Source organism: Musa acuminata, chromosome BXJ2-8, assembly GCF_036884655.1.
Source record: "Musa acuminata AAA Group cultivar baxijiao chromosome BXJ2-8, Cavendish_Baxijiao_AAA, whole genome shotgun sequence".
NCBI classification, from domain to species: Eukaryota; Viridiplantae; Streptophyta; class Magnoliopsida; order Zingiberales; family Musaceae; genus Musa; species Musa acuminata.
The window spans coordinates 48,302,011-48,328,391 of NC_088345.1; the positions used below are offsets into that span (position 1 = coordinate 48,302,011).

At 36.4% G+C, this 26,381-nt stretch overlaps 2 protein-coding genes across 3 annotated transcripts; one reads left to right on the plus strand and one right to left on the minus strand.

The window, feature by feature from the left end:
• Positions 1–1,048: 1,048 nt before the first annotated feature.
• LOC135619874 (chaperone protein dnaJ 10-like) lies at positions 1,049–16,198 on the plus strand. The gene is made up of 10 exons (XM_065122318.1): positions 1,049–1,413; positions 4,221–4,280; positions 7,231–7,313; positions 7,520–7,679; positions 8,867–8,996; positions 10,628–10,786; positions 10,941–11,119; positions 11,212–11,292; positions 15,360–15,521; positions 15,737–16,198. The coding sequence occupies exons 1-10, from the start codon at positions 1,327–1,329 to the stop codon at positions 15,824–15,826; spliced, it is 1,191 nt and encodes a 396-aa protein (XP_064978390.1). The 5' UTR covers positions 1,049–1,326; the 3' UTR covers positions 15,827–16,198.
• A 1,250-nt stretch (positions 16,199–17,448) lies between these two features.
• LOC135619875 (chloride channel protein CLC-e-like) lies at positions 17,449–25,655 on the minus strand. 2 transcript variants are annotated; one of them, XM_065122320.1, is made up of 8 exons: positions 25,045–25,655; positions 22,415–22,802; positions 21,211–21,411; positions 20,436–20,902; positions 19,926–19,950; positions 19,396–19,835; positions 17,894–18,108; positions 17,449–17,742 (listed from the first exon to the last, which is right to left on the minus strand). In XM_065122320.1, exons 1-8 carry the CDS (start codon positions 25,489–25,491, stop codon positions 17,682–17,684), a joined length of 2,244 nt encoding a protein of 747 aa, XP_064978392.1. In that variant the 5' UTR covers positions 25,492–25,655; the 3' UTR covers positions 17,449–17,681. The 2 variants fall into 2 exon arrangements, with proteins under 2 accessions (XP_064978392.1, XP_064978391.1); XM_065122319.1 differs by having other exon boundaries at positions 19,396–19,950.
• Between the last annotated feature and the right edge of the window lie 726 nt (positions 25,656–26,381).

The following is a 26,381-nucleotide window of genomic DNA, read 5'->3' on the forward strand; positions in this document are numbered from 1 at the left end:
TTAGTACTATGTATCAAACATAAAACATTGATGATGTTTAATTAAAGCTTGTATGAGGACCTTCTTCTTAATTGGCCTGTACAATGTATTGGATTAAATTTCATGAGAGAAAGCTATTTATAATATATTTTTATTATTTATAATTTCATATTCAGAACTTTAAGTATTTCTAAGTTATTTATGCGTAAATAAATGTATATGTTTCTAATTTCTAATTTAATTTTACTCTTTATTTATAATCTTTTCATTCTTATCATTTTTTCTTCTTCTTATTCTTCTTCTTCTCCTCTTCCTCACTAGAGATAATATAAAATAAATAAATAAAGATGATGAAATAAGATGAACTGAAAATTAAGGAGGAAGAAATAAGAAATAATTATTAACATTTGTTACAATAATTTAAGATCATGTATATTAAGTAATAGTCCAGAAGATATTATATTTTGAAGAGCTACGAGGAGAGTTGATTATCCAAGGATGGACAGACGAAGAGTATAAGAAATGAATAAAAATAAAAAATTATAAATAATAAAATATCATTTTATTAATTTTTTAGGAAACTAAGAATAATAAGAGAGATGCGAATATTAAGAAAGGATTTTTTAAATAGGAATAATATCCATTTCAGGTATCAAATTCAAATCAATTTAATTAATATTTATGTTAAGATATTTTCATTAATTGGCTTCCATCTGAAACTTCAATTTAATTTTACATAGCAAGTCAATATTTTAGAATTACCGGTCAACTCCCGCAGCAATTCCACCAACGAAGCCCGCATTGCATTTTGACGCCGGAATCGTCGAAGGGTGTACAGAAGCGTAATTTTCCGGTGGAGTGGGTGGGGGGTGGGGAGGTGACGGCAGGGAATACGAAAGATGGGAAGGCGTGGGGGCCACCCCACAGCCAAGGGAGCGTCAGAAGAATCTGACGTCAGCGACGAGTTGGACGGAGTCATTTAGAATCCGATTAATTTTGAAGTCTGCATACAGTCAAAGGTGACACGTTTGCTTCGTTTGCTTTTTCTCTCGCTTTGTTTCCACAGCCGCCCTGCCTTCCCATCCCTCGCCCCCTCCCTCCCTCCCTACGGCCCCCGTCGCCCCCTTTTTAGGTCACGAAGAAGCCCCCCTGCACCGCTGGTTTGTGGCAGTGACTACGCGGAGAGATATATTACGGGAATATTCTATTTCGATTGATTGAAGGGAGATTTTGAGTCCAAGCAGATCGGATCGTCCTAACCAATCCACCTGCTACTTCGACTGCTAGAGTTCGGAGCGGGAGGAGGAGGGGAGCGTCACAGCGGCGGCGGCGGCGGCGTCAGCGGAGATGGTTAAGGAAACCGATTACTATGACGTGTTAGGTGTCAGCCCGTCGGCCACAGAGGCCGAGATCAAGAAGGCCTATTACACAAAGGTCAGATCCTCCTTCTAATGCCTAGGTCATTAGACAATTTGCGTTCGTCAATCAATCATGCTACTTATTCGATTCATCCCACGAGGTAGTCGGATCTTCCGATATTCCTGTTACCCTAACGCTGTAGATTCAGAAGGTAAGCTTTGCCCCATCCTCGATTTCATGGCTTCCTCCAAATTGTCATGGATCGAAACCCCTGAATTCTTTTCCCTTTTTTCCAAGTTATTATTTTGTATTGATGGAAAACTAGCAATGGATAGTTCTTTTTATTCCTTATTTATGAGCTGGTTTCTTGGCTTGCCACCAAATGAAGAAATCTTCGAATTTGTAAGCAGCCTTTTACCCCTAGTCGTAGTGCCACTTTGTTTGTTTTGCTGTCACTGGAAGTGGGTGCTCCTCTTCTCTTGGTTTCAGCTTTTTGTGGAGCGCAGTGTTCTAGATTGATCTGTCCTTGAAGCATTCTGGAGTTCGCAAATCTACAATTTCGGCAGAAACGCTGTACCATTCTGTTGAAGTTTGACATTGTTAAGTTGTTATTTTGTTGTGGTGTTATCCATCAAATGTATGGATTTTGTGCTACAACGGCACACGTCACTCTCAAGAATGAGGACATTTTGTAATAGCATCATCGTTTTTTTGTGCACTGTCAAAGTTACTTCCATGCAACCATTATATATATATATATATATATATATATATATATATATATATATATATATATATATATATATATATATATATATATATATATATATATATAATATTACATGTACGTTATATATGTTACATTCGTTATCTTCTTTGCTTTCCTTGAGAATTCCTTAAAACTGTCAGAGAAGGCCGATGGGGTCTCTTCATCCATAAGATTCCTCTTGCAAATAAAAGGTTTTTAGGATTTCTTCCACTTCCTGGACCATGTCAAGTAGTTGTTTGTTCAGTGGAAGCCTCTTCAGGAGTGTCATGATAAAAATGAATCCAAATAATTAGCACAGTGTCCTTATCATGTCAATAGTTACTGTGAGATGCAGACCAAATTAAAATTATTGAATAAAATGAAAATATTCACTTTTTGATCGACAGGTACGAAAGAGCGACAATGGGTCATTTAGTTGCTTTTATGTGTGTGATTTTATAGCTGTTATGTATAGATGCCAATCCATCTATTCTTGGAGAGCATGATCCACATGATGATTGTTACCAGTCAGCCTTTCCATTATGATGGAACCATATGATATTGCTCTTTATAAATAGCATTGATACTATCTTCATTCCATGCTACCATTATACCCATGTATCGGAGAAGTCGATAAACTTCTTATGCTGTTGACATGTGTAAGAATTGTTTTTAAGATCTGAAATTGCCCCTTGTAACCCCTAATGCAGATGGCCTTTTTTGTTTCTTGCTACTAGCTGTTGCTGGTTTTTTCCTTTTATTAACATACTGTACTTGCTCCCTGTAAAATGTTAGATTTTCTTGCATATGGAAATGCATAAGTTAAGGCTCCTGTTTCCTTGGGAAGGGTCTATTTAAACAAGGGATGTTTGTAACATCTTTAAAGTAATTAATTTAGGTATGACTAAGACCTAATTGTTTGAAGATAAACTTATTCAACATCAAGAAAAGAGTTGAAAGCATAGACAAGAAGTTTCTATAATTACCATGATCCTATTAGTCAATAGGAAAAAGTGATCAATGAAGATACTACATGTAGAGTTAAAACAAAAGACTAAAATGGAGAAGGGTTTCTAGAGTGCTGTACAATGGTTATGTGCTTTTGAGTCAAAGGTTTTTTTTTTTTTTGTGTGACAATTGTAAGAACAAGTATGCTTTATGGATCAGAAGTAGGTTGGTTGCAGCAAAAGTGTTCCAAAGATGTCATAGGATGAGGATGCTGAGATTGATATATGGTGTTACTACAAAAAAGGGAATAGAACAAGATTTATATTTTATATTCATGAACAATGATGGGATATCCCAACTGAGGATAAAACACAAGGTGGCTTGTCATCTCGAAAAAGGACATATAGATGCATTGATCGGGTTATAGAAGTTTGAATTATTGGTGAGGAGTGCTATAAGATCGACTTTTAGTTTGAATAGTCAATGCCCTCAAATGAGCTTAAGAGTGAGAAAAAATCCATAATCAACCCCAAAAAGTTGGGACCTCATTGCAAAGTTTCATGACTTTGATGGATAAGTAAGAGGCATGGAACTTTTGGGATCCTTTGTTAAATTAATACAAGCCACACCAATAATCTTCATAATTTTCATTCACATCCTTCATCCATTATGTAATGTTGTTCAAATGAACTTAAACCGGTCAAGGATCTCTGAACGGGGTAGCAGTCCTAATATAAAGTGCTCTGGCATCTAGCAAGAACCTAAGACGACTTTCTTATGCTACCCAGATTGCTAGCAAGATGTCCATTATTATTGATTTAATAATTTCTTGCATCTTTGACAACATAATCAAGTATAGTTTGTATATCTGTACTCTGCACAATAATTCACTGATAACAAGCGTACATCTTGAGCTCTTTTTCTTAGTTTAGTAGGCCAATCTTGAAATTCATTGAAGTTGAAGGTTAATATATCTATGGTCCTTCTCGGTGCTTGCACTTTAGGGGGATGGAAAGTTTGCATTTATTTTTTGCTGTTTCTTGTGATTATAGTTCTGCACATGGTATAATAAATTTTTCCTCTCATATCTACTGGACTTATTTGTCCCAAGTGTTGTATGCTATATCTGTAAAATAGTGCACAACATTCTAATGCTAACTTCTTAATTTGTTTATTCTATTTGTAGGCAAGACAGGTGCATCCTGATAAGAACCCAAATGATCCCCGTGCAGCCCAAAATTTTCAGGCAAGTGATTGATTATCACCAAGATAGGTGATGTCGTTTAGTTTAAATGTAATTGCTTTTATTAATAAACACATAACTGTTTGGTTTTCCCAGATTTGGTTGCTAGAGACATCTGGGAATATATTTTTTTCTTTCTTTTACTAGTTAAGTTTGCCTCTTTAATTTATTTATCAAGATATCCAAACACTTAATGCTATACTTCTTGCTTTCTCATATAATGGCTATTCTTTGCTGTTTGACTAATGGCTACTCTAATTTTGTTTAAGCAAGCTCTTGAAGAGATGCTTTTTAGCCTGTATGGTATATATATATGTGTGTAAATTAAAGGTTAGCAAATGATCTAGGTGTTTCTACAAATTGAGATTCGGTTGAAGAGGTGAAGGAAATGGGTTTAAATATGGTCGTTATGGGTGAAGATGGATCCGGTAATTGTATGCTTACCAGTATGCCAACTCCAATGATTGAAAAGTGGGCAATATGCCTGGTTTGATAATTGTATCAGGCTGTACACTCGATTTCCTAGTGATTTGGATCGGTAAGTACCAAGTTGCATTGGGTGGTACAATTGAGATCAGAAACACTGCTAGGAAGTTCATACTAATCCCAATAGGGCCCGACAACTATTGCATATGATTATCACACCATGTAGGCCCCACTTTTTAGAAGACGTAAATCTAACTTCTAATCTCCTCGACCTTCTCATCAAGATAGGAGATTGCACATGGGATCGATGGTGGACACCATGATAAGCCGTAAGGACCTCAAGCTACATTAGCAGGGATGCACTTGAAATTAAATCATTTTGCATTTGTGTATTCTACATTTCTCCTCTTCTTTTTTTGTCTTAGCATATGCATAATCTTCTCAGGCATTGACTATGTCATAAAAGCTCCTTTGGTTTAGCAATTTTGAAGGTCTGGCCTGCATGAGAGTTCATAAACCATGGAAGAGGAATTTAATGGTTCTGCTTGTATCATTATAAAGGCAAAAGTTGTTGAGCTTACCTTTCATTTCATATTCGTTTTAGGAGATGTCATAATCCGGAAAATGTTCTTTATCATTTCACTTTAATTTTTATAATCAACAAAAGCTTCTTCTCAGTCCTCCTCACCATTTCTTGGTAATTTTTGTTTACTCTTATTGATATTATCTCTATGTGAAGTTGTCATTTCATTTTGCCACCATCACATGTTGGGCATTTTTCACAAAGATTCTACTTTATAAGAATTTTTCATAAGTAACTTATAATGTTTTGACCAATGCGAAATGCCATGTGTGTATTAGGCAAGTTCCCAGTACCCGTCAAAACTCAGAAATTGGAAAATATCGCAAGAGAAACATGTCTTATCTAAATCATTAATTGATTGTATCATGAAGAGATCAGATGATGATGCATAACAGCAACCAAAAGACATACCATGAAATGGGACTCCCATAGTTAAGAATATGGAAGGGCACTCTCATCAAAGGACATATTAGTTTAATTGAAACAAGAGGGGAGCATGCACAGGATGATACAGAGTAGAGGCTGATCACTTATTCATGTTGATGTATGACCATGGATATCGAGAAGACTAGAGGGCTAGGTCATCCAGATGATTAAGGGTAGATGGTTGTCATGTTCAATTTTAAATGGTTATGGATTTGCAATCTTCCATCTCATGTTGTCACCCCACGGAGCATATTGTCTCTTTAGTGGCTAAAACTGGAGCAGAAATAGTGGTGTATCAGTGGTGAACCATTTTCTGAAGCTGATTAGTCATATTTAAATGGCTTTTTCATTCTATATGAAAGCCAAAAGATATAATTGAGTTTGAATTAAGACCAAATTCTAGATTAAATAGATAGTAATTAAATTATGTGCAAACCATGAATTTGATCAAGTACATGATGTCATTTATAACCTTTTGTCAATGGGAAATGTACATAGATTGGGTACCATCATGACACAGATACTAAAGCTATTGGCAATTTCAAAGAATGGTAGAAATAAAAGATGAAGACATAAAGGGCCTCTTACCACATCACTGTATATTCCATCCTTTTGAACTGCTATGGGATATTGTACACATTTATGATGTTTACAATGAACAAGTAATCATACTGCATATTAAGGCAAGACAAGCTTATGCGATACAGCTGCATGACTTATATGGGCAATGCTGCTAGAGGACTTTCATCACAACATCTGCAGTGGCATGAATCACAATTTAGACAAATTTTTATTACTTGTGACTAATGCAATTGGAGACGGCATAAACTTCAGCCGGATGACTAGAACAATCTTAAAATGTTTGTCCCCGGTTTTAAAACTTTTCCTTATTATACATTATTTTTTACTTAATTAGAGTAAAAATATTAGTTTTCTTCAAGGTTTCACACTTCTGACGTTCCGTAAGAACTAAATATCTTCATTGTCATTGGGCATCTTAGCTTAGTGATTTACATCAAAGCTGAAAACTCATTCAAAATATCTGTCTCTTTAAAAATATATGATTTTGGATCAAGATTGAAGCACCAAGTAACCAAAATTGTTTGACATTAGATTGATTAAAATTTTTTTTCCCTTATAAGCTTTTCTTGTCAAGCTGCATTGTGAAGATTAAACTTGTAAGTTTGCACACATGACAATTTCACAGCAACAATCCTTGCTATGTTTATTCTATTACTGTGTATCTGAAGGCATTTATATGTTTTCCAATTCTTGGAAAAATGGTAATCAACATGGCTAGTTTTTGGAAAGAAGCATAAAGGTTTTTTGCTCAAGAAGTGTACAAGCATAAATAAAAGTGGAACTTTTTCTGGCATGTCAAAGAACTTGCAACAAGTTTGAATAGTTCTTGTGGTACACTCGATTACTTGAATAGCATATGTTACTTCTGAGAGCTTTTTTTTTGAAAAATTACTTCTTGTTTCACAACCAGTCTTGCTAACTCCTAGAGTTATTCAGGTTTTGGGTGAGGCATACCAAGTGCTAAGTGATCCAACACAACGTGAAGCTTATGATGCTAATGGAAAATCTGGCATTTCCAGGTAGGTTCCCATTTTTTCACAATATTATTCAATACAATACAAGTGAACATGATTTTATTGAATAATTCGAGAATAAATGTCAGACATAACACATTTTTATCTTGCTTTGAAGCAGATAAATGCTAAATTTCTTGTGCCATTTCTTTTAAAATAAACAAATCCCACATGCAGAATGGAGTAATCTTTGCTTATTTATTCATATACAGGGAAGCAATTATTGACCCTGCAGCGATCTTTGCAATGCTTTTTGGGAGTGAATTATTTGAGGATTATATTGGCCAACTAGCCATGGCATCAATGGCTTCACTTGATAATTTCACTGAAGGGGAACAAGTCGATGCCAGAAAGTTACAAGAAAAAATGAGGGTATCTATAGTTATCTATTTTTAATTGGTTTTCAAATGGAATTCCATATGTTGTGTAAAACGAGACATAAATGGTAAAAGAAGAGGATGAAGTGCATTTGCATGTATGAAGAATTCAAGAATGCTCAAGAGAGAATAAAGTTCATTGACCTTATACTTCTTTTCATCACTTTGTCTAAAATACCTCTGTGGACATCACTAATTAGAAATATTGGCTTATATACCAAACAATTTAGAATAGGTACGATTTTTCAGCTTAGGATTTCTAATTTTCATTTTGAAATTATTCAATCCTCTAAACTTTGCTAAGGGACATAAAATCATGCTAAAAATCTGCAAATCTGCAGGCTGAACACTGACACGTGAGATAATATCACTCAGAATTTTTTTGAAAAAAAACTAACACTCTGATTATACATGATTTATGTCGATATATGAGTTCAATTTCTCATAGCTTTCATAGTCCAGATGGATAAGGGATGAAGAATTTGGAAAAGCTTGCATTGCAGATTTTGATCTGGTGCTTGCAACATTCATCGGTGAGAAAAGTGAATAAAGTTAATGAAGTTCATATTATATACCAAGTTTAATTTGTTCCTACACAATCTTGCATTCATGTTCGCACAAGCATAAATTCATGTAGATTATGATTGATGCAAAAAAAAGTTCCTGATTTCAAGTTCATATGAATCTATCCCTTCTTCTGACATGATGGAACCATCTAATTCTTTTCTTTTTCTGTTAATAACATGCATCATGTACATTACTGTTAGATTGAATTGCAATGATTTGTGCTACACATTTCTTAATGTTTGTCGTATCACTCAAGCTTGGTAGCCTGATACTTCTTTTTAATCTTTTGAGTATGATTAGTTTTGTTGGTTTTGGGCCAATGCTGAATTCTTTCAGACAAGCCAGCTGAAATATGTAAAGGAAAAAGTGTTATGTTATACCTTGAAAGTGTTAATAATATTTCTTTGTGAAGGATTATATGCTAGAAAAACTTGTTCATTGTTCGTCTAAATCTTTTGCTTCCATTTGAAGTCTTTTTTATTATTTGTTCTTGAACTTGTCTCGATTGTCTTTTGTTTCCTTTTTTGGTATAGTCATTTCTTGAGCCAATAGATATTTTGTTACTAGCCATTTCATTGTGTAAGTTCTGTACATGAATCTTCAAGTCAACTACAGGTCATTCAAAAGGAAAGAGAGGAGAAACTTGCAGAGATACTGAAAGACCGACTCCACCAATATGTGCAAGGAAACAATGATGAGTTCATTAGACATGCTGAAGCTGAGGTCACAAGGCTTTCTAATGCAGGCAAGTCTATTTGTCATTATGCTGCTTGCTGTTTTCTTTGAGACCAATTTTTTTTATTTGTAACAAGTATCTGGAGAAGTTGTTCTTTGAACTGAACACTAATATATTGTATCCATGTAAGACTAGCATGAGCCACATAAAGAAATCATTTTGTCAATGCAAAACAAACAGCTATAGAATTTATCGCTATAACATTAAAAGCATAATAGCTAAGGCAATTTTGAAAATATTTTGATGAAAAACTAGCAAGGTAGGACAAAAAGAATTTCAAATTCTAGCACTATCCAGATCAGCAGCTAATATTTGTTGATTTAATTTTGAGTTTTAGGATCATAGTCTCTAGTCAAATGTTGGAGAAGAGCACCCAATGGACGATATGGAAAAGAGTAAACATGACTATGCTATAAGGATTTAGATATTGTGATAACAGGAAATAGAAACAGAAATGTTTAAAAGATTTGTCATGAGAAGTTTTGTTGGTATAATTAAAATTAATGAAAGAGATGATGTTTCTCCTTTAGTATTCCCTTATATCTGCTCTTCGGGTGGGCATGTGCATGTTGATAGTTGGCATACTAGCCCATTAATGATCTAGTCATCCATATTCAACTTTTGTTTAATGAAGCAAAATCAAAGATAACTATGATCAAAGCAACAGGAGTAATAATCTCTACAAAAAGGAGTAATAATCTAGCTTAATTGTTGATAATAAATTACCATAATCAAGTCATTATAGGGTTATCAAAGGGTTCATCCAAAAGAACAAGGCGTAGATTGGCCTAGATTCAATTTTCAGTTCTAAGCCCAAAGTGAGCAAATTAAGTTTGAGTCATATACTGGCTTCCTTAAAGGACCATTAAGCTAGATTTGTTCCTGATTAGGTAAATTTTGACACAAAAAATGTCCAAGTCAGAGCCTAGAACAGTTGGAACTTGTTTGGCCATTGTATAGAAATGGCCCAACATAGCCTCTACACGACAGTATGCAGGACTGCTAGGACTTTATTACTATATAAAATAGATTTGAAGTAAATGATGACTGAAGCAATTTGCAGGAACTTGATTTCAGAGAAACATATATTCTTGCAGATTATTCAAGAGCTCCATCACGTTTTGTATAAATAACAAGTGTACTAATCAAAAGATGATTATCAAATGAGTAATCTAACTTATTTCTCTTCAATGTTAATCATAATATGATCTTGTTGATTAACAAACTAGAATTAAATTACTAATTTTTATCTATGATTAGAGCAGAACTCATACTCTAAAAGAAAAGGTTGCTTCAGTGAACCCTGTATGCCTATATAACTGTCTAAGCTTAAATTTGATGACAGTTTTATTGACCGGATTTAGCTAAAAAAAAATATGAATGCTGTAAATTAGCACATAGTCTCAGTAATGATTTGACTTCTTGTGGCTAATTTTGTATGCTTAACTCATGTATAGGAAACAGGATCTTGACCTGGGTTCTCTTGATCTGATGAAGCATCAGTATGTTGTTCAGATGTTTCTCTGGACAACTTTATGCTTTCAGCATCTTTAAGTTGAATTTCTGTGTATATGTATAAAATGTTAGACCTTTTATGCACCTTCAAATATGTTAACCATCATTTCTGTATCTTGTTTCAGCTTATGGAGTAGATATCCTGAATACTATAGGCTACATCTATGTAAGACAGGCAGCAAAAGAGCTTGGAAAAAAGGCTATATATTTAGGTGTGCCATTTATTGCTGAATGGTTTAGAAACAAAGGCCATTTTATCAAGTCACAAGTAACTGCTGCAACAGGTGAATTATCACTTTTATCACCAAGGTTGACACATGCATGTCTCACTATAAATTGCACAGTGTGCACCCATCTGGGTGATTCTTCATTCAATTTTCATGCATAAATGTGGTTCATTTTCATAATAAAGTTCTGAGGTTAATCTTGGATTTGTAGGTGCCATTGCACTAATGCAGCTACAGGAGGACCTTAAGAAGCAACTTAGTGCAGAGGGCAACTATACAGAGGAAGAACTTGAAGAATACATGCAGAATCATAAAAAAGTGATGATTGATTCGTTATGGAAGCTTAATGTTGCTGATATTGAAGCCACCCTGTCCCGTGTTTGTCAGATGGTCTGTTTTCTTGATTGTCTCTATTATTTTGAGATGTTATTATTTGTCTGCTTTGTTATCTCATTCACTAATTGTGCTAACTTTGACTTCAGGTGCTTCAAGATAACAATGTTAGGAGAGAGGAACTCCGTGCTCGAGCCAAAGGTTTGAAAGCCCTTGGGAAAATATTTCAGGTATCTTTCAAGATCACCTTAAATTATTGAATGTATCTTTTTAGTTTTGACATCACTGCTAGTTTTCAACTTTTCATATTCTGTTTTCTACTTTCTTCAAATGCTTCTCTTCAAATTTGCAGAATAAGGGGAAGTTACCTGTTAATCGTTCCTTTGCAAACATGGAGCAAATGTAACTTGTAGTACTCGTGATCACTATTAGAAAAGTTGGTAGTTCCATCCTAATGCAATTTTGAGCCTACCTACCTTATAGAGAGCAGATGCATTTTAGGAGGTTGGGTTCTTTACTTAAACTTGCTTGTTGTGGATAATCTTACTAGCAATACTAGATAACGCTTGCTGGTCAAAGATAAAGAGATAAAGAGAAGGTGGATCTTCATGTCTGATGCTCTTCTACTATGAAACCAATTGAACATCCATTGACAAGACAAAGAACAATGAAGAAGAGACACAAGAATAAATCCACTTAATATATTTGGAAGAAAAATTCATACTCTTAAGGGTTTTTTACTTTTTGAATGGCATTCCTAGATGAGTCACCATACACTTTAGAAATGTTCACCTTAAGCGAAGTCAGGGATTTTTGTCTTAGCATTAAGCGTGGTATGGGCTTATTAATTGGTAATTAAAATGTTATTATGGATATTTTGCTTGGAACTACAAATTGCTCCTAAATTATAAAGCTATTTAGATAACATTTAACATAATTGACAAGACTCTTAGTAAAAATTTTATATAAGACAATGTAGAGGGCTACAGGCCTATAATCCTGCACCTTAGAGTTGTAGATTTTTTTTTAAAGAATGAACACTGGAAGTTTTACCTAGGTAAGCATGCTATCCAAATAAAGTTTAGAAAAAGGTGCCTTAAGACACTTAACTAAATTTTTTTTATAAATTTCACTGTGTACCCAACAGAACTAGGGCTTTTCTCATATCCCATTTGGTTCATGGCAAAAAAAAGAAAAGAAAAAAAGAAAAGATCCTTAATAGAGAAAGGTTGAGCCAGTTTCTATCACTACCAGAGATTTTGGATAATGTAAGACATTTCAACCAATTGGATTGATCAGAGATGTTCCAAACCAGGGTTTGCTATATTGATGCGTATCGCCTGGTATGGGCGGTACGTACCGGTCCGAGAGGATACCGGTACACGGACCGTCCTCTACCGGGTGGTACTAGTCATTTGACCCAATATCAGATGATACGGGGATTGTACTAACGGTAACGGTCAATATCCAATCATTGCCGATTTGTACTGGTCGATACGCTCATATTTCGACCGTTATCAATCAAGGGCTGAGATTGCCTTATTTCAAATAGTTAATTTGACCGTTTGAGGCTTAAAAAAGGGTTTTTAAATCCTTTCCTCCCTCTCTTTTAACTTATTTCACCCTCTTAATCTCTTAAACCCTTTCAAACACTTATTCACTCACATCTCTTTTTTATTCTCATATTCTCACTCTCCTAAACTCAATAAGGTTACGATTTCTGAATTAGATCAAATTTAGGAGGCCAATTTGGGAGGATTAAGAGGAAGAATACTCTAATCAAGAGGTATGTATTCTCTTTCTAGATTTTTATTGATTTATGATATCATTAAGCCTATTCCATGTGGTGTATGACTTAATGTTTAATATGTTATTTGGTATATTTTTAATGGTAGAATAGTGTTAGTTAGGGAGTAATTAAGATCTTTAATATTGTGATTAGTGTGTTTAATATTAATAGTTTCAAAATTAGACACTTAATAGGTCAAATCTTCATATTTCATGCATATTAAGGATTAGATCATATGTTTATGATGGTTTAATTATGTTTTAATTATTTTTTTAATACTATGATTAGTGGTTTTAATGATGATTTAATTAAAATTTGATCGATATTGGATCAATTTATATTATTTTTGCTAAAATTATACTAAATTTATATTTATTTCTAACTTAAAAATCCTAATCTAACTTTTTTTTAAAAAATTTTTAGGATTTTTTTTGAGTTTTTTAGGCGTGCCATCATTACACCTCGATGTACCGTCGGTATGCCTTGGTATGTACTATACTGAGTAGGGCTCAGTACACTGGTATGGATCAAAATTGTAATCCTTGTTCCAAATATCCAAATACTGTGAAATCAATTAACAAATATAGTCGCAATGGCAAGTTTTTCATAAAGGATAGATCCATCTCCTTGAGTAATCATCTAGATGGTGTTTTGTCTTCTCCTAACTTAACCATTTTATGAAAGAATTTCATATTCTTATATTCTCCAATTTAATTGTTTTTAGCCTTGGTCCACCAAAATAAGTGATACTGACAATTTAATATACTAAGCTTATTGTTAAGACCTTGAAGAGAGATAATTATTTTCATTCAGGGCTCCACAAGCATCCTAAGCCTCATGAAGAGTTATTTTATCGAATGTATCTTTAAATATTAAGGTCAAGGTCAGCCCTAACAGAAGCTTCCCAATTGACAAAAGATGGTTTAGTTCTGTCAGATTGTTATAAAAGAGGACATAGTATTACTATCAAAATTCCTATCATCCCACCTTTTATTATTGATAAAGGAGTTCCTAAAAGGTAAATTATTCAAGGGTCAACATTTGAAACTATACCCAAGCAAGAGCTGGAAGGTCCTTAAGGAAAACAGTCATAGAGCTTGTCCCTTTATGTAATATGGTCTTCACTCTAAAACTTCTCTTCTTCCAAAGAGAATTTAAAACAAAATTAAAGCCTCCCGCTAGGTTTATAGTGTTGAGTTCAAAAGAAAGTTCCAAGTTCACGATGAAAAGCTTTAACTAATTTAAGAGATGGGGTCTTCCCCAAAAACTCGCTGTAGAGACTGATTTGCTAGTGTTCTCTAGTGCACTTATCTCCACAAAATCTAGTTTGAGAAAAATTAGAGAGAATCCCATAACTTTTTCAGTTTTTCCTCTAGAATGTTGTCAGCTTTCCAATTCCAATGCATTCCCCAAGAACTTTAGGGTATGAATTCAAGTTCCGTTTCAAGAACTGTACTGGGTCCTGGCCCTACTGGTATGGTTTTAGTATGTACTAGTATACAGACACATGGTGTGTCAATGTACCGATCAGCATTGAATGGGTACTGGTTCAGTGTAAATTGGCAAACCTACAGATGGTATGTTGATATATCGATTATCACAGACCAAAGAGGAAGTGAAGGGAGGAGTTGAAGGAGAGGAGGAGAAGCAGAATAGGAGGATGAGGAAGAGAAGGGGGAGTAGGAGATGGAGGATGTGAAGATGCAGAGTAGGAGGGAAAAGACAAGAAGGTGGAGGAGGCAAGTATCAGAGACGGAGGAAGAAGCAGCAGAGAGAGGAAAGTAAAGTAAAAGAAAAAGATAGTTTTTGTTGGTAAAATAAATAAGAAATAAATTTGTATGTGTACTGGGCGGTAAGCCTGGTATCCCTGGTTTTAACCCTTTAAAAGCTGGCGATACATCAGATAGGAAAGGGTTACTAGGCGGTCTGTCCAGTTTCAACTTAGACAGGGAGAAATTGCTGGTACAGTGTCACATCCTGGTCGGACAGGTAAATACTAGACGGTACAAACCAGTATGACTGGTTTTTAAAATCTTGCTGGGATTTCCATATGAAGTTGAAGACCAAGCAGTGTAAGGATTTCGAGGTCTACCTGGGTTAATAGTTAGTTGAGGTTTAGGATGAGAGAATATGCTGGGAAAGATGGTGAAGAAAACACTTAAGGTGGTGGCTGGAGGAAGCCAGGGGGATGCTCATCTCTAGAGAGATTTGACCAGCTGTTCCTGAGGGAAAGTTCTGTTGTATCCTTGTTTTTGGTATAACAGAACAGACAAAATGTTGTGCCCAACCAACCCACTTTTGCTAATGGTTACGTTTCTGGTCATGCTTGTGTATTGGTTGGAAAAATAAAAACCTTTACTATGAAAACTGTTGGGTTGTGCTGCACACTTTTGCATAGTTATATTGTTTGAAGTGTGGAAATTTCCTGTCACTGTATCATGTTCTTTCAAGTTGTAGTGATCATTATTAAATTCCTGAAAAAACACCATGTTATGTGCTTTGATCTAGAGGGTTAAACTGGGCAATGGAAGTGAGAGTGAAACATCATTTGCTAGTGGGGCACAGAACAAGTTGAGTGGCAATGATGAATGCAATGATGGCAGTTCACCTGATGCATCACCAAAATCCCCTGTGGAGCATCTGTCTTATGCAAGCCTGGCTGCTACCCAGGTATTGTTGCCATTCCCATGAATTATCAAGCTAAGTTATGTCTGTGAATAAGTAATCCTGCTCAAGCGGACACTCAAATCTGTGTTATTCTCAAGTGGTTAACTTGAACATTGTGGGGGCTCTCCGTGGGTTCTTCATTCTACCTCTGTTTTTGCTCATTAAAATTCAACAGAGAAGATGTTCGAAGAAGTAAAAAAACTTTTTTCATGTGGCAGAGCCCATACGTGGAGGCTCCTCCGTTTGGGGATGTTAACTACGACTTCCCGATGCCTACCGCACCACCTGGCGCTCAGAGGCACGCTTGATCAACGGGCGTCTGAAGTAAACCGGATGATCCTTACCTTGTGTTTTAGTGTTAGGTGTACCAGGGAAGCATCTGCTGGGTGTATTATGGTTGGTAAGTGTCAACTTTAGGTTTGTGGCATTTGTTCTTTCATCATCAGGTTGCAAAATATCATATTCTGAAGATTGGTGTTGGTGGTCAGTTTATGTGCGCCCCCTTTGTGCCTACTTTGTATTTGAAGAATTGGTTCTGCATCCATGTCTTTTGTCTTTTGAGCCAGCCCCAGTCGGGCGTTGTACATCAGAGACATATTTCATGTGTGGCTAGTTTTTATTTGTGATATTGTAGAGAGAAGATGCTATGTATGTATATATATGCTTTGCTTTGATCCTAATTGTGTTATGGACTCTGCCAATTTGAGTTCATGGTTTAGTTCCCAACATACTTGATAGCTAAAAGAATTAATTAGCAACGGTAGAGGAATCAACAGTTGTAAGCTGCAGGTTGAAGGTGGTTTGCATGGGTACAATCTTTAGAAGCTAATAAGATTTGATCCCCATTTGAGGTAGCTACATGCTTCATGCTCTTCATCATCCGACATCAATTATTCGTAAATCTGATTTCGGATGCACACAGTAGTTTACCTCTGTCTGGAATTGTCCAAAATAAAATTAAAAATAATAATTATTTTTTATTAAAATAATAAAAATCAAGCTATGATTTATTCTATATTTTTGTGTGAATTTAAGCTTTTTTTTAATTCAAGTTTGGTATATTTTTTATGATGTTTATTCATGAGTGTAAGAATATAAGAATTGAATGTTGTTGTTATTTGTTTGTGTAAGAATACAAGTGTTATCTCTTTTACACCAGATGGCAATATCAAAATATGTTTTCTATTTTTTCTTTTATGAATCCAGGGGTATTTTATATTCAGATTAGGAGGTATATTTTTAGAATGATTCTGAAATTGAGTGTAAAGATGTTTATTCACAGAGTAGTGTCATAAACTTCTTACAAAGTTTCATACCAGCAGGGCAATGATGTTTGTTCGGAGATGGCAAGGGGTTGTCCACAAAGGAGGTCATGATCGTTGGTGGAAGTGGACGGGGGGCAATAGAGGAAGCCACGAACAACGCCAAGAGGATTATTCGAGGGAGGAGTCGAGATGGTTGATGGGAATGGCCGAGGCCAATGCGAAAGGATCATCTCCAAGAGAGGAGGCAGTGTAACTGAGGAAGAATGGGGGCCAGCGGAAGGAGTGAGACTGTGTCGATGGAGGCGAGGAAATTAGTAAGGGCACGGTCGATAAGATTGATAGACAGGTTTGCTTGATGAGTATGAGAACATTGCTTTCTTGTGGTCGGGGAGAATCAACGTTTACACATTAGCAACTAACTATTCTACTGTCTCGCGTTGCATAATAGCTAAACACGCGGGAAGACAGACGGCGTCTGCACAATTATATCTCCATCCACTTGCATCAATTTTACATGGTCCAATGTCGGATCATCAATTCATATGCAGACAATTCTTTATACTTTCATTCCAGATTAAGAATTATATAGCTCAACGCACCATGCAAAAATAAAAGGAAAAAAGAAGACCCACAACAATCCCCAACATACATTATGAGCCCAAATATGAAACAGTAGCTCTAATCGTGCTTTCATCGGTATAAAGGCATTGGCATCTGTTAGTATACAAGTTTTCGGTAAATTAACTGTAAGAACAGTAGGAACATATGGATGACAACTTTTAATGGCACAGCTACAAAATGACACTGTTTCTCTACTTGTAAAACTTGCTAATTAGCGTTTGGCAACATAAATCCAGAATCACAAAGGATCACATGAATCTGCAGAAATGCTTCTAGCTTAAGACTCGAGCCTTCTGGTGACCGTGTAAAGGCTGAGATATTCTTTAGCTGCTACAGCACTGTATCAATAAATACAATGTAAACAAAATGATCACCAATATATTAGGAATAACAGGTTTCTTGGAAGTGCTAGATGTGCAAAGACTGTAATTTCTTTATTGCTAAGCTTATAGCGATTGGAATAGTACGATGGTCGTGCAGAATAATTACCTGCAGGCAATGCTAATACATTCTCTATCGAGTAGACCAACCAATTGCCCACTTTCTTGTCCATCAATATGCTGTGAAACAACAGGGAGATGATTCGCCCCATGTGAGTCCATGATACTTTCGGCAGTTACAAGTTTCATTTCGGGTGTAGCTGTCCACACCTTGCGCTTGCCTCCTTCCAGGTGACAGATATCAGATACCAGAATTTTTTCTGCCTGCGAGACAATAATGAAAATCTGGAATGTTAATTAATGCGAAATATTGGTAGATGTGCTAAATAATCCATTTTTTTGGGACTCAAGTTCCTCCTTTGAGGGGAAAATAAGTTTTACTACCGACTAAGCCACACCTGTTAGATTGAACTTATGCGCATATCATATGATGTAGGAATTGACACCCCTCGCATTAGCACCGAGTCTTGTTGCACCAAGGAAAACAGATTAACTAGAAGTTCTGGTTCATATAGGTTAAACAAGGAGAAATAGGGGTGCTACATCTTAATGCCTGAGTAGGGGTCATCAATTTCTTGTCCATGCCTACTGTGTGGTCGACTGTAGTAGTTGCTTGTCTGACTTGGTTATTTAGAGTTATAACGTATTTACTGATTGCTTTTCTTTCGAACTCCCGTTACTTATAGAATATGTCTACGCTGGTTCCCTTGCTTGGTATGGAGTCAAAGATGAATTTCTTTTATTGATCACCAAGGCCGAGCCAACTCACATTGCCATTTTCTCTTTCTTGAGCTGAAGCAACAAATCATTAGTTTCATCTATTATCAAGCACAGAAGCGGAAATCAATTGAACTGACTCTGATTAGAACACCAGTCAGCATCAAATCTACTTTCATACTAGTGATACCACCTGAAATTGCCATAGGTATTGAGCTGTACAATATGTAAACTGGTAACCTCATTCCCTTTTCTCCTCTTCCTTACCCGATTCTCTCTTTCCTCCTACTTTTTCTCCACCAACAACTACTTTCCGTTTTTTGTGTTATTTCTTGATTTCTTCTCCAAATTGAACACTTTTTTCATCAAAATTCCCAAATGTCTTGGAACTGGAGCTTTTCTCTTGCTTCATGATAAATTACTTGAGAGAAAGCTTGGTTTTTCTTCATAACAATTAACAAGGTAAATCCAAATCTTGCCACCATGTTTTATAATTTTTTTGGCTTACAAGTGCCTTTTTTAGTTGTATTATAACTATAATTTGCCATTTCAAGCATGTATTATTGTTTAATTAAGGATGTCATTTGAATGTACTCTAGATCCGTGTGGATGTGACTTGGGTCCTTGTGACCCATATCCATGAAGATTCGGTCTAGATCCATGTCAGTCTTTCCTATGCTCCTATCGTTCAATAATTTTTCACTGCAGTAGTTTAATTTACTTATGTACATAGATAAGGTGAAAATATTCCTAGCAAGAGGGGACTATGTTGATCTCAGTACAACCAAGGAAACCGAATCATTTGCAAAAAATATTGGAGGGTTTCTTTCATACCTCAATTTCAACGCCTCTTGTTGTTGCCACTTTGCTAAAATTTTGGATATCCTCGAGCAATAGCAATCCTACCAAGAAACCAGTGCTATCAATTATAACTGCACAGGATTGCTTCTCCACTTGCATGAGAGTGACTGCCTCAATTACTGAAGTATTCATTGAGATAGTCAGGAATTTAGTTCTCATAGCCTGAGAAACAGTAAGCTTGTCTGCCAAACTGCTAACTTCAGCACTGACATCAAAAACACAGAGAGAATTCTCAAGCTCACATAAGCCAATACCACCACTTTCAGCAGAAGCAGCTGCATAATAAGTGTCCTGGTCTTCATAGATTGAGCCTGTAGGTTGTGAACCATTTTTGTCATTTACTTTCAACTCATCCAACTTCCTTGGAACATTTCTTTTAAGATTCTGGCTGGATGATATCCATGATGATAACCCTACAGCTCCAAGCAGTGGTAGAACAATTCGGTAGTCTTGCGTTAGCTCAAAAAGAAGCAAAACCGATGTTAGAGGTACTTGGCACACACCTGCAAGAGTAGCAGCCATGCCCACCTGCAAGGATTAGTTAAAACTTAGTGATGAGTTCATCATGGAAAGAAGAAACAATAACAGGTACGATAACACAACCAGTTGAATGAACTGAATTTTAGAAATTTAGCAAATGCATTATTACTACATGAAAAACTAAGTAGCAATTTTAAGATCTTAATAGTTGTACTCAGGTAATTAAGTGAAATAAGATAGGAACTGTAACTGACTTATGCCAATGAGCACAAACTTACGAATGATAAAAGGAAAAGAAAATTCATCACAGTGGTGACCTTGATTAAAGGAATTCAAGTTTTCTTGTAAAGAAAGCACAACCTACAAATTAAGTGCAACTTTTATGATGTCTATCAATATGAATCATTTGCATAAAGCCCAAGTCAGTGATATGTTTTCAGGTACCATTCTATTTAAAGCTTCCAGAGGGATCAAACAAATTGCAAGGAAATTCAAGATTGACTAACTATATAGCTTTGTAGCAAAAAAGTTACCAGACCGTATGCTTGAGGTGATGCCACTTCCAAGAGAGGGAGATGAATCATTGGACTGGGGCCACATAGTGTAGAGCTCATGAATTTTCCATAAGCCATCCCTGTTGCTGCACCAATAAAAAGGGATGGCGCATAGTAGCCTCCCACCAATCCAGAAGCACGACTCAAGGATGTTGCAAGTATTTTCATTCCAACTAACTGAAATAAAATATTAGCAGGGAGACCATTTACAAAAGGTCGTGATTCAAGTAGAATGTCCACATTCTCAAAGCCCCAGTACAAAACTTCAGGATATGATAAAGCTATCAAACCAACAGTGAGTCCACCCAATGCAGGAAATATGGCCTTTGTTACACCTGTGGTCCGTTGAAGGTAGTTAACTGTTTCCAGAGCTAAAGATGTGCATCCTGATAAGGTTATAGAAACCATGCCACAAAGGACTCCCAGCAAAAGATACAGAGGTAGTTCTGAAAATTTATTGAATGACAAACACCTTCAGATTTTGTCAAGCTCTGTAGCACATAAGAAAATAGCTTAAAAGATAGAATCTTTCACTTAATTCTTTATCCACTGTGGAAAACTACAGCTAAATAAAATCAGATCCTGAGAACAAACATAGTAATGGCAAAATTAAAATTGAAAAGGCCTGACTTAAAGTTAATCAATAAATTAATGCATCTCTTTAACACTTTTGAAAAGCTAATGCTGAATACTTTGATACCTTCTACAAATAACATTTTAATCTCCAATTGAAAAAAGTAGGAATGGAATGTACCACTTGGTGAGCGAAAATCATATTCTGGAACGGTAAAAGCCGGATCAGAACCAAGACCGACCTCTGAAACTATGGATGCTATGACAGAACTGAGTATCACCATTGATGTTGAATTTGAAAGGGACAAGAATGGATCTGCTGTTGAAGGCCATAGGACAGACTCCACAGCAAAGAAGCATCCAGCAACAGCAGCATTAAAACCTATAGGCCAGTGTAGACACATTGGAAGTTCAAATCATGAGCAGAAGAATGAAGTAAGAAAGTTGTTCTAAACACAGCAATATAGCCATCCATTCTACTTCTTTGAAAAACCCTAACCTTGTTTATAATAGATAAAAAAATGAAAAACTTACTAGGGTGGGGTTGCTTTGAGGCCAAACATAACAAATAAACAAGCCATGTCCTTAGATATGGTTTGAAAAAGACCTAAAATTATAGGGCTCACTTTATACTTTATAGTGTTTTTTGTTGTCAATAGTTTCTAGCTATCATGAACTTTCATAACTGGCAAAACTTCTTGCTCTAGTTTGTTTATTCACCCATGAGCAAGTTAGGAGCCAACATGACATATAGATCTTTCTCTCTGAAAGGATCACATAGATTTAAAGAAGCTCTTTGGTCCATCTATAGGGAACTTTGTTGAAATTAGTCATGAATGTTAACATGACATTCCAGATCAACAGCGACCAAAGTCTCAAAGAAAGTGTTACCTCCGTGAGCCAGTCAGGAGTCAATATGACATTATATAAATCTCTCTCCGGAAGTATCACAAAAATTTAAAGATCATCTTTGGTCTATCTATAGGTCGCTAATGTGTAAAATTAATCATGAACTTCAACAAGCACCCCCGATCATTAGCGATTCAAGTCCCAAAAAAAGTGTTAACTTTTGTACATTTGACTGCTAGGTCATAGGTGAACTTCCCTTTGGAAGAATGAAGATCAGTGTCATGCGTATAAGAGAAAATTGAATAGCAAAACAAAGAAATTGTATCCAATTTGAAAGGTGATGCCTATTTATTTTAATAGATGATATGAAAACAAGGACTTAGAATGCTTCATCCATGACACATAAATCAACAAGTAAGCATTTTTTATGCCTCCAAGATGCATCTTCTGTGGTATGTCAAGGGGTGCACAATGTAAAATTACAAATTTTACCTCAGCATCAATCTAGCAACAGATCCAATAATTGAAAGTAAGACCTGATGAAATTCCAGCGGCTGATCCAGCTGCTACAAGAGACAAACTCTTTCCACCACGCCACTCAAAAACATGACTGATTCCTTTAGCTATGGCTGAACCTATTTCGACACTAGGACCCTCAGGCCCTAATGAATTCCCTGTTCCAAGGGTGACAGAAGCAGCTATGGTCTTCAAAATTGGTCTTATTGCTTCCTTTACATCTGATACCATTCTGCCTGATGGGTCTTTTAAAGAATCCTGCAGACTATTCAAGATGCCAACTATAACACCCCCACAAACAGGAACTAGAATAATTCTTTGCCAAATTTCCTCAAGAGGCTTCTCCCTTAACCATGAGGCACCTCGCAATGGTAATCCATCCCAAAAGAAGTCACGTATTTCGTGCACCTAATTAATGAAAAGAACTATAAAAGAAAATATCATAGAATATGTAACTTAATAACAGATAAGATCCACAAACAAAATTTCAAAATTAAACAAAACTTTAGATATAAAAGATATGATGGAGACTAACATTGTCATATCACTGTTGGGGATAGAGGAGCAAGGAAATAGAAACAGAATACTACGATGCAATTAAAAGAGAATACTTTCAATCAGGAAAACCAAAGTAATATTAAACAAGAGATGAGACTAAGAACACCTACAAAACATTCCCAAGTGCTCACACACTTGCTTTATGAACCATGACTCTATTTATAGGATCTAGTGGTAATTACCTCACTCCATCATATCCCTCATGATTAAGTTAAGTGTAGGAACTATCCCCATAACTTCTTAAATCATGGCTCACTTAGGTAGAACTACTTAAAACACGCCTATAACTATCTAAAACATGACAACTACCTAGATAACTACTTATGAATCAGTTCTCAACAATGACTTCATGCCTACTAAGAAAGATGAGCTACTGCAAATCAGAGACGATAGAATAGGAAGAGGAAGACCAACAAAACTGGTTAGATATAATTTATAAATATACAAATGGTGACTCTTTGGGTTATTTGGGAACTTTGCTCTTACAAAAAGAAATGATCTATATAGCAAATTTCAACTTAGATATCCAATACTTGAAGAATTTCATCATTTTATCTGGAGTTTTCTATTATGGAATCTCTAGTATCTTCAACTCTTTTTTACCAGCACCACCAATTTTTCTGAACTTGATTGTTTCATCATTCCGTTTTTCCTACTACACATCTCTCCCTTTACTGCTCTTATAGTATTGCTGCACATCCAGATGACTATCTCTATCTGGCAGTAGGCACAACAATCAGATGCATATTGAGCCTCACCGGTTGCTAATTTAATAAATGACACAAGAGCTCAGTTTGTAATTTTATGTTTACTTGCTTGCTTTTCTCTGTCTCCTTTGCCATGTTATTTGTTCTAGCTCAAACTATTTTCTGATGCGACCATTCTCCAAAAAGAGAAGGGCTTCATTAATGTCTTGTCGATTGTTTCAAGCCAGGAGAAGAATGCCCTTGTTTATGTTTTTCAAATAGTCCCAGCAACAAAGCTTTCATAATTGTATAAGTTGAAGGTACAATTTGGGCAAGAGGAGAAAATGTAACCATGGGTCAATTAGACTCATATATTGCCTTTCATGAAGTCCTACTTGTTTTTTAATGTAAAATCCTGTTCTTGATGTGATGATCATAGTCTCAAAGTTAAACAAGCTGCATAGGTCATCCTGTCATGAATATATCATTTTTTTCTCCTAAATGTTATACTTTATATATTAATATAATATAATCATCCTTTCAGAAGCAAAAGGGAACTTGTGAAAATAAGAATTTTGATTAGGAAAGTGACTTGAGGCCTTGAGAGCCACCATAGTGTGTTTCAGTAAGTTCATAACAATCATTAGAGGCATTATTGTTTTTAAGATGAATAATAATCAGGTTTTTGATGGAATATTTGAAAATGGGCTCAACATAATAAGTGAATCCATTACAGGAAACTTATGGGAATCCAATATACTGTAATAGATGATTGTTTTCGGGGGCTATATACAACTACGTGAAAGGTTTATAATGGACACGCAGGCTTCAATTAGTATATCTACCGTAATCTGAAGTTGATTAGAGGATTTTGTTATAAAGTGGGTTACAGTGCTATGCAATGTGACTTGTGGAATACATCAATTTGCAAACACAGTGATGTACCAATTAAGCTGAAATTCATCTTTAACATAAAGAGCAGGTAAAATGAATAAAGTTATACTTTAGTTCATATTTCATGTCAAGCTTAGCTTAATAATCCATCAACAGATTGTTCAGCAACCTTGACTTTGACAAAACATTTAGTCAAATACTCAAAAGAGCATCATACTTTTATCTACTTCCCACACTAAACAAAATTTCTACAATATCTACTAGCTAATTACTGCTACTGATAATTAAAAATGTAATGCAAGTGTCAGTTATCCAGTGTTGAAAGAATCTGACACAGGAACCTTAAAAAATCAAGATGCTGTGACGCAACCCAACCTCAGATGTATCTGGATGTAGAATTTTAACTCATTGCTTCATATTTTTGATAGAGATATAGAACTTTGCATTTTATATCAGGCATAAAATATTGCAAAGAATCGGTTGTAAGATTAAGAAAGAGCCAGTCCACTCACCGCATTGTTAAAGAGGACGACGCAAACACCGGTGAGAAGGCCAACCACACAGGCGGCTATGGTAACAAAATCCTTGGTTGGCATTGCTTCTCCCACGGCAGTGGCCATCCTGGTACCGAGCTGCTGCTCCTTCCCGAGACGATGGTCCGCAGTCTCCTCCTTCACTTGCTTGGCATCCCTGCCTGCTCCGCCTCCAAGATCGCGAGGGGATTCATCGGAATCAGTTGGTCCAGGAAAGCTGGAAGAGCACCTGATTACTGAAATAGACCTTGGACGGGTGGAATTACGACGGCGAAGACTTAGCGGCATAGAAAAGAAACCAGAACATGATGATGATGAGGAGGAGGAGAAGGTGATGGATATTATTGTGATAACAGGGCGACGGGAGACGTTGCTTCGACGACGAACAGTATGATGACGGCCTCCGAAGCAGGAGACAGAGGCCATGTACCGGCCAGGCTTCTGCACTCGATTTGGTGGTTTGACTTTATGCCGCGGAAGGGCGAGCTACGATGTCGACGGCGCAATTGCAGGAGACAGGACGGCAGCGGCCGCGCGGCAACGGCAGATGTCTCGAGAGAAGGGAATAGGAGGAAGTCAATGAGAATAACAAGAAAATAAAATGATTGGATGAGATTGGGAATATGGGTTCCACCGGATAAGGGCGCAAGGAAGATGGACGATGGAGACAACGAGCTGAGCAGAGCAATTCACATCCATATCCAATCGGATTTCGATTTGACTTTAATTGAAATATGTTACTTCATAAAATTTAATTCAATTTAATCTTTAATTGCGGTAATTAAGCAAGTGAGAGCGTAAATTTCTTTCTTTCGCTCAAAGATCGTGATTCATGTCTTCCAACTCGAGTGGTTTGGCTTCGTTTGACTGCCAGACCAAAGCATTCCGGCACGAATGCAACATTAGCCAGCTCAAGTCACGTTGAATCTTCCACTCTTAACTTCCATTAGAGGGGTGCAATGGAGCCCATACTTTTGCCATAATGCTCAGTTGGTAGCGCAGAAAAATATGCACAAGTTTGAGGAGGGCCATATGCACCACAGCCAGTAGACCGTCGCTACGTGTTCACCACCCGCCAAAGGAGTCCCTTGCTCTCTGGATCTCTGAACAGCGTAGCAACGACGGAACCCCATAACCAGAGGAAGAGATCCGACCTGGTCGGATGGCCGCCCCGACTTACACTGCTAAGGACCTGCTTTTAGTTGGAGGAGATGACGCATATATATATAAGTAGTGTCGCTCACCCGCCTATCTTCAGCGGAGTTAGACAGCCCCACCAACCGTCACAGAGAGAGAGAGAGAGAGAGAGAGAGAGA

Bases quoted from the DNA above. Each gene is read 5' to 3' on its own strand.
- LOC135619874 (XM_065122318.1), top strand. From the start codon at position 1,327: ATGGTTAAGGAAACCGATTACTATGACGTGTTAGGTGTCAGCCCGTCG. The intron at 4,281-7,230 runs GCAAGTGATTGA...AGAGTTATTCAG, and splicing joins GTGCAGCCCAAAATTTTCAG to GTTTTGGGTGAGGCATACCA. The intron at 7,314-7,519 runs GTAGGTTCCCAT...ATTCATATACAG, and splicing joins GGAAAATCTGGCATTTCCAG to GGAAGCAATTATTGACCCTG.
- LOC135619875 (XM_065122319.1), bottom strand. From the start codon at position 25,491: ATGGCCTCTGTCTCCTGCTTCGGAGGCCGTCATCATACTGTTCGTCGT. The intron at 21,412-22,414 runs GTCTTACTTTCA...ACTGGCCTATAG, and splicing joins AGCCGCTGGAATTTCATCAG to GTTTTAATGCTGCTGTTGCT. The intron at 17,743-17,893 runs GTAATTATTCTG...TTATTGATACAG, and splicing joins TGTATTAGCATTGCCTGCAG to TGCTGTAGCAGCTAAAGAAT.